The sequence below is a fragment of the Protopterus annectens genome, chromosome 9.part0 (genome assembly GCF_019279795.1).
Source record: "Protopterus annectens isolate FY-2018-M chromosome 9.part0, PAN1.0, whole genome shotgun sequence".
NCBI classification, from domain to species: Eukaryota; Metazoa; Chordata; order Ceratodontiformes; family Protopteridae; genus Protopterus; species Protopterus annectens.
Window position 1 is genome coordinate 508,369,165 of NC_056743.1, and position 12,451 is coordinate 508,381,615.

The window sequence follows — 12,451 nt, forward strand, 5'->3', positions numbered from 1 at the left end:
ACTGCCGAGGCTAATTTGGAGCCAGCAAGATCATCTTGGGCTTGTCCTGTTTCATCTTCAATAAAACCTGTGGAAGAAGAGGAAGAGGCGGAAAGGCATATCCCGAGAGGTTCCTCCAACTGAATGACAGGGCATCCACTTTCCAAGCTTCTCTGTGGAAAGTCCTGGTACAAAAATTCTGTATTTGATGATTGAGATGGGATGCAAAGAGGTCTATGTGAGGACATCCCCAGACTGCTGTTATCATCCTGAATATTTTGGTGTCCAGCATCCACTCGTGTAGATCCGAAAGGTTTCTGCTCAGACTGTCTGCCAGGAAGTTTTGTTTCCCTGGTAGAAAGTGAGCTTGAAGATCCAGATTGCAAGCTAGAGCTGTGTTCCATAGATCCATGGCTAATCTGCAAAGGGGGTAGGAATGAGATCTCCCTTGCTTGTTTATGTACCACATAACTGTGGTGTTGTCTGTCCGTATTAGCAGTTGTCCTGGTTGTAAAAGATTCCTGAAGGCCAATAGAGCTTTCTGAACGGCTAACATTTCCTTTAAGTTGATATGCAGGTGCTTCTGATCCTTTGTCCAAAGGCCCTGCAGACAATTGCCCTGAAAATGGGCTCCCCAAGCATAATCCGAGGTGTCCGTGGTTAGAATCTGAGTGGCAGAAGGCAGACGGAAGGGTTTCCCTTTGTTTAGACCACATGCCCTGGACCACCAAAGAAATTCCTTTTGAAGGCAAGGAAGGACGGGGATCAGTATGTCTAAACTGTGGCAATGCTGAGACCCTACACTTTTTAGGTACCACTGTATTTTCCTCATGTGTAGTCTTGCATATGGTACGAGAAGGATGCAGGAGGCCATGTAACCCAAAGCCTCTACGAATTTCCTTGCAGATAGTTGAGTTAGAGTTGCCAAGGTTCTGAAAGTTGAAGCCAGCTGTAATTGTTTTTCGGATGTCAGAAATTCCATCTGGGTTGTGGAGTTTAGAAGTGCACCCAGAAAAGTTATCTGTTGTGATGGTGTCAAATTTGACTTTTTTATGTTTACCGAGAATCCCAGGAACTTGAGGAGGTTCTGTACAAATTCTAGATGCTGGAGGAAGACATCCTTGCTGTCTGCCTGAATTAGACAATCGTCCAGATAAGGGTAAATTTGAATTCCCTTGAGTCTGCAGTAAGCTACTACTGGAGCCAGGCATTTGGTGAAGACCCTGGGTGCAGTAGACAATCCAAAGGACAGCACAGAGAATTGAAAGTGTCTCGATCCGGCCTTGAACCTGAGGTATTTTCTGCGATCCTGCCTGATGGGAATGTGTAAATATGCCTCCTTTAAATCAAAAGTTACCATCCATGCATCTTTGGACAGCATTGGAAGTAGCTGCTGTAGAGTAAGCATCTTGAATTTTGGAATGTCTAGAAAGGTGTTCAAGACCGACAGATCCAGAATGGGTCTCCATGAGTTTTGCTTCCTTGGGACTAGAAAGAGCCTTGAGTAAAAACCTTTTCCCATCTCTGAAAGAGGAACCAGTTCTATGGCATTCATAGCCAAAAGAGCTTTCACCTGGTTTAAGGCCTCCGTCCATTGATGTTTTGGAAGGTCTGGCCATCCGCTTGGCCTTGGCAAGGTATGAAAATGGAATTTGTAACCTCTTAAACCCACATCCAAAACCCACTTGTCTTGGGTTATTTGAGTCCAATTTTGATAAAAAAAGAGAGAGTTTTCCTCCGAGAGGGGCTTCCAGGCAAGAAGTTCCTGTAGCCCAACAGAGGGAGTCATTGAGTTTGTTTCCTTTGAGATTGTGACCTGTCCTCTCCTCCCCTAGGGGTGGAAGTAGTCCACTGTCTTGGTCTATAAACAGCTTGTGTTTGAGGCCTCCCTCTGGAGCGTCTATATCTACCCGTCTGAGGCCTGTCTGAAGTGGGAAAGGACCAATTATTTGAAGGCCAATTCCTGCTAAATCTAGGTGAGAAATCTTTAACTGTTTACATGGATTTCACCTTATCCTGCATCTTTTTAATCACCTCTTCAGCTTTTGATCCAAACAAAACATTATGCTGAACAGGAGCATCCAATAATTTAGCCTTTACTTGTTCAGGCAAATTTTGTTCCTTTAGCCATGCATGCCTTCTAATGACTGTGCCAGAGGCCGCAGCCCTACAAGAAGCCACCAAGGCATCAAATCCACAGTGTAAACCATGCTTCCCAACCTGTTCAGTGGCATGCAATAAGTCATGTAATTCCTTATCATCTGCACAGGCAGAAATGGAAGTAAGCTTTTGTTTTAAGACAGACAAGAGAAATTGCTGGTATTTAAGCATATGAAACTGACAGTTTAAAGCCCTAATGGACAAAGTAGCAGAAGTGTACACCTTTTTGCCCCATCTTTCTAAGGATCGAGAATCCTTTTCAGTAGGAATGGGATTTTTGGCAGAAGCGGCCTTAACTCCCTTAGGACCCTGAGAAATGGTTTCAGGATCAGCAGAAGGGTTCTTGTATAAAACTGATGGGAATCAGGAACCCTGTAATATCTATCAGGCTTAACAGGAGCAGGAGGAAAAGAGTCAGGGGTTAAGTTAGCCTCCGAAAAGGCATCATCCACAATATCCAAAACAGGAGGAATAGCCAGGGGTCTATGTTGGGAAGAAGAAGAAAATCCTCAGTCTTTTCTTGGATTCGAATACTCCTGTCCTTCCCAGTGGAAATGTTCCCTCATTTCATGCAAAGTTTCCCCAAAAGAGAAATCCTCAGGGGGAGAAGCTGAAGGAATGGATTCTTCAGTATCAGAATCCTCATAAGGAGGGAAAGAATATTCCTGATCAGAAGAAGAAACTGAGGAAACAGAAGCCTGATCAGAGGAATCATAATAAACATCCTGCCTTGGCCTTTTATCTGGAGAGGGATGAGAATCCCTAATCATAGTAAGTAAATCCTCCGCCATCTTGAGTAGCTGTTTCTGTGACCTGGGAGCCGGTTCAGAAGAGGCCTGTGTTGTAGTCTTTGATTTTGAAGGAGTCTTTGCCTTTGCTAGTAGCTGAGTAGGCCTGAAAACCCCTTCGGAAGCCGGTACCTGCACAGCGGCTCCAGACCCATCCGAAGGAGCATTGTCCGAAGGTCCTGCAACAGAAATATTTAATGGCCTGGTTGGCTCCTCATGAGAGTCCGTTTCGGCCGTCGGTTCTGAAATGGCTGACGACAGGGGCTGCAAAAGCGCCTCACTGATGACGGCCGAACCTGATGCTGGCTCCGCTTCTGCGCTATCATCAGATTTGGACCTCGGAGGCCTGTCTTTATCATTGCGACGTTTGTGAACTCCGGTAGCCGGGACCGTATCCGACGACATTTTGTAGTTAAAGCGCCTACCGAAGTAATGAAAAGCGAAATTGTACCTTCGCTTAATTGTACGTTGATTGAATCTAGCACAAAACCGACAACTAGCTACGTCGTGGTCAGGGCCCAAGCAAGGAATACAGTAAGAATGAAAATCCTTATGAGGTATTTGCTTCCCACATGAAATACAATTATTAACTTTTTCTGACATCGGAGAGGAGCAAGAAAAAAGTTTCCCCAACGGGGTACTTAGCTTTGAGTGGAGAAGAAAATCTTCGGACCGATCAGAAAAATTCGTCAGGAGTCAGCCGACCGGCACTTGCGAACTGCTATCACCGCACGGCAAGAAAGACTGGAGAAGATGGCGTCGGCTGTCAGCTTTGTACTCCTGGCACTCTGACGTCAGGGAGCATGGTTGAACAGCCGACGCCGGACCCAGACTTTGGGATTCTGGCTGACCGAGGGCTGCCTGCCATCAGGGGAAAACCCTACAGTCATGACTGCAACAGTGAAACACGATGAACATCTATTCCAATGCAAATTACCTGTTATTAAGTTTTGGTTTGTCAAAATTCAATGCCCCTCCAAACCCTGAGAATACACCAGCCTATTCTGAATTGCTCTCAGAAACTCTGCACAACCATGTCAAAGGCTGCATATAGGCTGCAGTATCTACCAGAAGTCAGTCAGAACTAGCTCCAGAAACAAACCAGACTGGTGGCATCCCAAATTAAACAGGACATACAACAAAAGGAAAAAAATATGGCAAAAATCAGGAAGGATAATTCCAATAAAGATTAAAAATTCAATCATCAAAGTAAATAGGCAACTAAGAGGGCTAATCAGGTCAAGCAAAGCCAACTTTGAGGTTAAGATATCCTCCCAGATGAAAGATAACCATATAAACCATACAGTCTTAAAACAGGATTTGTGCCACATGAATGGAAGACTGTGATGGTCACACCCCCTTCATAACGAAGGACCTCTAAATGATCCTGGAAACTACAGACCCATTAGTCTGATTAGTCTTATTCACAAAACCATGGAAAGAATTATCATGGAAATTATAAAACGGACATAGGAGACCTCCAGACACTGGATCCATCCCAGTTTGGCTTTGTCAAAGGAAGGTCATGCTTACTTAATCTGGTGAATGTCTTTGAAAAGGTCACCAAGGCAATGGATGAAAGGAAAACTGTGCATTCTGCCAACCTAGATCTAGCTACAGTATTTGATACAATACCCCATTTGAGTATTGTCAACAAATTTACAGAACTAGGTATAAACTCCTTTACAACACACTGGATAGCTAGCTGGTTCACTGATAGGAACCAGAAGGTTAGAAATGGTAAAGCCACCTCCACAAAGAGGCTGGTCACCAGTGGAGTCCCCCATGGCTCTGTGCTAGGCCCACTCCTCTTTGGAATCTACTTCTCGAATGTCAAAACCAATGTCGAAGGCCTCTGGCTTGCCAAGTTTGCAGATGATTGCAAATTGGGAGCAGTCAGTGAATCCCCCAAGCCAATAGCACCCTTCAGGAAGGTCTAATACAGACAAATGCTTGGTGCCAAAGCCATTGATGAAAACTCAATACCAAGAAATGCATTTTAGTATCTTTTGGGAAGTCTGCCACCCTGTAATACTATGCCATCTATAAAACACCCTTAAAAGTTGATTAACAAGTCAGGGATCTGGGAACTCATGTAGATAGTAACCTCACATTCGACCAACATGTGTCCAAGGAAGTAAGAAAATCCTTCTATTTTAATCAACTTATAAGCAAGGGTATGTCGTCTAGGTCCAGTGAAATCATATCATTGTACTCAGCCATCATCAGACCCATCACATAATATAATACACCCTTCAGTATGTACCTGACTTGACACATGCCACATATGGAATGTCCACAAATGTTCCTTACACAAAGAATACGAGGAACAAACACAATGTCCTATGTTGAGCTTCTCAAAGCCCTGTCTCTTTATTCAGTTTCACACAGACTTTTGAGAGATGATCTTTGCCTGGCATACAAGGCATCTCTGGACACTGTTTAAGCTGGTGCTCTGTTTGTAATGAGGGAGAGTCACATGGATTTTATTTATTAAGGATCACATACCACCAGATTTAGTTTCAAACAGGCCCATTTCAATACTAAACCATGATTACAAAGTGTTCAAGTGTATAGTGGTTAAAAGAATGGAAAAAAGTAATGCCAAAACTAATAGATATGGATCAATGTGGTTTTGTGGAGGGAAGACAAACATTTGACAACATTAATAGAACACTGATAATCCAGATGGAAGCAGAATGTAAGAAATTATCATTGCTGTTGGTGGGTCTTGGTGAAAAGAAAGTATTTGACAGAGTAAGGGCAATGGAAGTAATTGTATTTCCTGAAAAAAATTATGAGGTTGATTAGGAGAATATATGAGGGATCAGAGGCAAAAATTAAAGTGGGCGTGGTCCTCTCTGATAATTTCTGCTTGAGCTGAGGAATCCGGCAGGGGTGTCCTCTTTCTCCTTTATTATTTGCATTACATTTAGAACCATTGGCAAAGAAAATAAGGGACTCAGAAATTCAAGGATATAATTGGTATGGTAGTCAAGAAAAGCTGTCTTTATTTACAGACGATATTAATTTGTACCCGACAAAACCACAAAAAGACATTACAGTGTTATGGAACATTTTGAGACCATTTCAGATCTTTTCTGGATACAAAATGAATGAAGCTAAAACAAAGGCAATAGCGGTAAATTAGGTTCCCACACATGAACTGGTTCAGGAATACCCATATTTATAAGGACATGATAAAATGAAATATTTAAGAGTATGGATTAAAAATTATTCTAGTGTGGCAGCTGCAGATACGTGGAAAGAGACTAAACAAAAGATAACACGAAAATGGAAGCTTTGTTATATGGATATGGATAGTAGGATACAAGCAGTTACAATGTTTTTAGTCCCTTTAGTCTTATACATCGATCAGGCATATTTTTATCAACCAGAGGAGAAATTGTGGGTAGCAATTAATAAAGTGCTGAAGGACTTCATCTGGTACGGGAAGATGGCAAGAGTCAAGTGGGATAAGCTGATTCTTCTAGAAGAATAGGGCAGATTGGGATTCCACGGTTTGAAGGGGTACTTCAGAGCTACACAGTTAAGACCCCTATACATAGCACATATAATTCAAAGTGCAAAGGGATGATGATGAAAATGGGGGAAGCACAAGAAACAAGAGGAGACTGGGATTGTGGATGCAGGCCTTCAAGAATAACAACAATAACCATAGAGAATATTATATCCATAAAGTAGCAGAAAGTATTCTAAGAACTAAACCAACATGGGAATGGAGAAAGGAGATTCTGCCTATAGGGATGACTGCAATTATGAATACAGACAATAGGCAAGAGGGGACAAGAATTTACTGGACAAAAACTGCAAGGGAGCAAATAGCTAGAGAGGGAAAGATGACAGAATGGAAAGAAGCCGAGGATTTATTTGGATTGCAGGTTGCAGATTGCTGTCCCTATCAGGGATTGATATCAGAGTACAGGCAAAGAGAAAGAAATACAGGTGTCCTAAATGAAACACCAGCACTGGTAGAGTTTTTAATAGAATCTAGAACAGAAGCTGCCATTAAAAAAAGAATAATTAGTAGAGCATATAAAATATTGCATGATAACTATAAGAATCATTCAGAAGACGTTGGAAAGGATTGGCAAGAGAGACTGGATAAGCAATTCACAAAGAAACAATGGGAGGATATATGTATATCTCCCAAATATGCAACAAAATCTAGAAGATTTAGGATTTTTGCTTGGAACTGTTTACATAGATATTTTATACCCCAAATAGACTCCAGAGATTTTTTCCTCAGGCAGACAGTAAATGTTGGAGGTGTGATGGGGAAGAAAGAGGTAATTGGGAACATATTTTCTGGGAGTGTGGTGAGTTGGCAGACTTTAAGGATTCCCTGCGGGAAGCATGCTGGAGATGCTGGGTAGGAAGATTGGTCTGATGAGGGAGATGACTTTTCTGAGCTATGATACAAAATCAGAATTGTCTAGACATGGTAAGGCCTTGCTGTGTCGAATAATGGTGGCTGCCAAAAAAAAAGCAATTATTAAAATGTGCAAATCAAAATCTAAACCAACTATACTGGAAGTAGTGAATATAGTAACAGAGATAAAGCAACTGGAAGTGAGATATTTAGAAGTGGGTAGGTGCAAACTACATAGGAAACAATGGGAATTGTGGGAACAATACGTACACGGGAGGAATAAGGTCTAAAAGGCAGCAGGACTTAAATGAGCTATGTAATGTTTGAGTGAGAAACACTGGATAGATTATAAGTGATGTATAATGTTTTCAACTTGGAGTGTGTAAGTATGGTTTGTGATGTAAAATGCTTGCGACTAGGATTGTGTGGATGTGATGTGTTTTCATTTACATAAATATATGATTGCCTAAGTATTAAGTGATGGTTTAATAAAGATGTTACTTGTTTAAAAAAGTCAGGAATTTAATAATTTATGTAATATTGCTTAGGTTCTATGATCTATAGCAATATATGTGAAGTATAATGTTTATGTTAATATAGTTTGATTACTTTTATATGAATGTACATTTGCCTATGTCACAAGTGATAATTCAATAAAGGTGTATGGGGAAAAAAGGATCACATATCACTTCTTTAACCTGCATTTTTTGCCTAAATTTCATGTACTTCATCAAGAAGAGCATGAATGGCAAACAGTAAAGTTATGAAATGCTCTAATCAGGGAATAAGGCCTTAAATTAAAGAAAGAAACCACTGAAAGACTGTAATGCAAATAAAACAAGTGTTAAGAAACTTCTGTGTGTGGAAGATTTTCAGTCCATATATCTCTAGTTAATCACTGTATACTAATCAGATCAGACAATAGTAGTAGAAGTAGCGAACTTTAACTCGTCTTAAGTAAAAAAAAAAAAATAAATAATAAAAAATATTTAATTTGAAATATTGTACAGAATTACTATGTATTTGAAAGTAATCCAAGCAAGGCAGGCAGTCTGTTTCCAGTTGAAACTCCTTTATTAATTACACAGACAAGCGATCCAAGTAAAACAAAAATAGAATAATAGTTTATATATATATATATATATATATATATATATATGCATGTATACTTTTTATCAGGCAAGGGAGTGGTTTATTGTGTGGAAAACAAAGTGCTATTGGCATACATGTTAAATTCACATCATTTCCCCATCAGTGTGACATTCAAGCTGGTTCTGCCCTACTTAGTAGCTGTCATAATAATATAACCCTTAAGTACTTTAAATAAATTTAATAATGATGTGGTACCTCTTATTTAACCAGATTATTAATCAGATTATTACGTCTGAGATTTTATCCAAGAGAATATACTTCATGGCTGGAAATATATCAACCTTAGTCCATTTGGCAATCAAAAAATGCATATAAATATATACATATATACTTTGCATGTAAAAAATCAATTGTAAAAATCATATTCTATTTTCATAACCTATTGTTAACAAAGATCGCTTTCGTCCTTCTAGACTTCTTCAGGTCTGTGTACAAGAACCCTAAAAACTATCTATAAAAATATTATTGCATAATTAGTATTATCATCACACATCATTTTGAATAAAGTGGGGAAAAAAAGAGAACCAGAAAAAGAAAAAATAATAAGAAAAAATGTATGATGATGGAAACAAAATATACACTTAAATTAAAACTGATTTAAAATGGTATTTAAAACCAAGTGGTAGACTAAAATAAAATAAAATTAAAAAAAATAGTCATGTAAACAATGTGGCAATTTTCTAAGTTCCAGTACACTTTTAATTGAACAGTAGTAGTTTAGTCCAGTCTTCCTAAAAGAGTTCAGCTTTCTTTATAATATTCAGGATGTCTCTTTCAAGATCACCCATGTCTATGCAAATAAATACAATCCTACCTGAAAAACAGAAATTAGACTGGGAAAAGATTCATTTTTGATGTCAGTTATAGTCTTTTACAATTCCTATTGCTACAATATTTTACTTAAATTGCTTAAAGTAATGAGTAACAAATCACACACAGAGTTGTCAATGTTTATTTAATAAGTGGTGAATGAAGGTAATTTCATGTGTATGGTTTGTCAGTATCAGCTCGAAAGTTTATCAAATGAATGCAAATTGTTGAGTCAATTTAGAACATAATTTAACATTTTTACATGACATACTACTGAAAATATGCTGCTAAGAATACTGTTGGCCTCAAAAGACCCCATTTAATCCTACTGTGTTACAGCCAGTTAGACATATATGACTGCACAGTTTCAGTTTTCCAACTAATCTGAGCTCTAATTTAACAGGTGGAGTTGCACCCTTACCTTATGCAACCTAAACTGGTACAGTACTGCAAGTCAAAGGGGATCATCCTGATGGCATACAGTCCATTTGGATCACCAGACAGACCTTTGTAAGTAATAATGGCAAAAGGTAAAATTCTATAGTTGGCAAAGTACTGTCTAGATCCTTATTTTGTTGCTGATTAAGAATATAAGAGAAGGTCAGAGAAAATGTGTTTTTTTTACTGTTTTATAAAATAGGGTGGGGGAAGGCATATATCTCCCTTCATTGTTTATGTATTAATACACATTCTTAACATGAAAAAAAAAACAATGTTTTTCCAATTATGTCATTCTAAATCCTTAGGAAACAGCTTTCTGCATATGCCATCTACTTAAATCTTCTGTTATGGAAGTCACGCAATTAGCAACTAATAACAGAGGCATGAACAGACAGTCTTACTTTTGGAAGAAAGTGACACTGATGCAAGGGTTAAAAAGTACCAGTGCTTTTAAACAAAGCTAAAAGGGAGGGAGGTGGAGGGAGAGGCAGGTGTGCAGAATAGCATGACAGAAGAGTGAGGAATTCCTGATGAAAGAGAAAACAGGCTGCAAGAAATGAATATAACTATAGTTTAGAGCACAGCAGAGACAGGTTCTCAGTAGCACAATTAGCATTCAGATAGGATGGTAACAGGCTTTGACCTATGATATCAGGGTGACACACAGGAATACTGCGGAAGGGAAGATAAAGGAATATTGTGAATTTAAATACCTTAGAAAAGCTAGCCCAGAGAGGTAAACAGAACACATGTCCTACAAGGTAACAAAGATCCAAATGGGAATGACCGGCGGAAGAACAGAGCAAAGAAAGAGGAGTGACAGATACATGCAAGTAAAGTACCAGCGTCATCAGGGTACTTAGCAACTCAGAAGCCGAGTGAGGAAGATGACCAAGCTGGAAGCATTTATAGCTGAGATTGCCTTAAACATGCTATAGAAAACTGAGATACACACTAAAGTTAAGGAGAACTTGAGCAAAAAACCTGATGTAACGTTTTTTTTTCATTAGAAAGGCTTAAATAAAGGGAAGGTTGTAGTATATATCAGGGAATAAACAGAGTAGTACGCTGTAGAAACATGAGTAACAGGCAAGAGGAAAAAAAATGGAGAAAGGGGAACGAGAGTATGAAGAAGAAGGAAAAATGACGGGGTGCAGTGTCATCACCTTTTTGATAAAGTTGCTTGAAGAAAAAGGGTAAATTCTGTATTTTAATATCTTATCCAAGCCACCCAACATGACTGCCAAGGAGGATGAGTAGGTTAAGATAGGATCAATGGATGGGGTGATACGAAGCAGGCCGTGATGATAGGATCCATCAGTGTATTTATAACGGGCTGATAAGAAGCAGGTGGTGAAGATAGGATACATCAAGTGTATTTATAATGTGCTAATAAGAAGCAGGTGGTGAAGATAGGATACATCAGTGTATTTATAATGGGCTGATAAGAAGCAGGTCGTGATGATAGCATACATCAGTGTATTTATAATGGGCTGATAAGAAGCAGGTGGTGAAGATAGGATACATCAGTGTATTTATAACGGGCTGATAAGAAGCAGGTGGTGAAGATAGGATACAACAAGTGTATTTATAACGTGCTAATAAAAAGCAGGTGGTGAAGATAGGATACATCAGTGTATTTATAATGGGCTAATATGAAGCAGGTGAAGATAGGATATATCAAGTGTATTTATAATGGGCTGATAAGAAGCAGGTCGTGATGATAGGATACACCAGTGTATTTATAACGGGCTAATAAAAAGCAGGTGGTGAAGATAGGATACATCAGTGAATTTATAACGGGCTAATAAGAAGCAGGTGAAGATAGGATACATCAAGTGTATTTATAATGGGCTAAGAAGAAGCAGGTCATGATGATAGGATACACCAGTGTATTCATAATGGGCTAAGAAGAAGCAGGTGGTGAAGATAGGCTACATCAGTGTATTTATAATGGGCTAATAAGAAGCAGGTGGTGAAGATAGGATACATCAGTGTATTTATAATGGGCTAATAAGAAGCAGGTGGTGAAGATAGGATACATCAGTGTATTTATAATGGGCTAATAAAAAGCAGGTGGTGAAAATAGGATGCATCAAGTGTATTTATAATGGGCTGATAAGAAGCAAGTGGTGAAGATGGGATACATCAGTGTATTTATAAAGGGCTGATAAGAAGCAGGTGGTGAAGATAGGAATCATCAGTGTATTTACGATGGGCTGACATGAAGCAGGTGTATTTACAATGGGCTGACATGAAGCTGGTGTATTTACAATGGGCTGACATGAAGCAGGTGGTATAGATAGGATACATCAGTGTATTTATAATGGGCTGATACGAAGCAGGTCGTGATGATAGGATACATCAAGTGTATTTACAATGGGCTGACATGAAGCAGGTGGTGAAGATAAGATACATCAGTGTATTTATAATGGGCTGATAAGAAACAGGTCATGATGATAGGATACATCAGTGTATTTTTGACGGGCTGATAAGAAGCACTTGGTGAAGATAGGATACATCAGTGTATTTATAATGGGCTAAAAAGAAGCAGGTGGTGAGGATAGGATACATCAGTGTATTTATAATGGGCTAAGAAGCAGGTCGTGACAACAGGATACATCAGTGTACTTAAAACGGGCTAATAAGAAGCAGGTGGTAAAGATAGGATACATCAGTGTATTTATAATGGGCTAAAAAGAAGCAGGTTGTGATGACAGGATACATC

General features: G+C 39.2%; 1 protein-coding gene across 1 annotated transcript in view; it reads left to right on the forward strand.

The window, feature by feature from the left end:
- Window positions 1–12,451, forward strand: part of LOC122811308 (aldo-keto reductase family 1 member B1-like) — a 201,822-nt gene that overhangs the window by 85,998 nt on the left and 103,373 nt on the right. Inside the window, exon 6 of the mRNA XM_044083069.1 lies at window positions 9,686–9,792. Within this exon, the coding sequence (XP_043939004.1) occupies window positions 9,686–9,792 (107 nt within the window). The remainder of the gene's footprint in view (window positions 1–9,685; window positions 9,793–12,451) is intronic.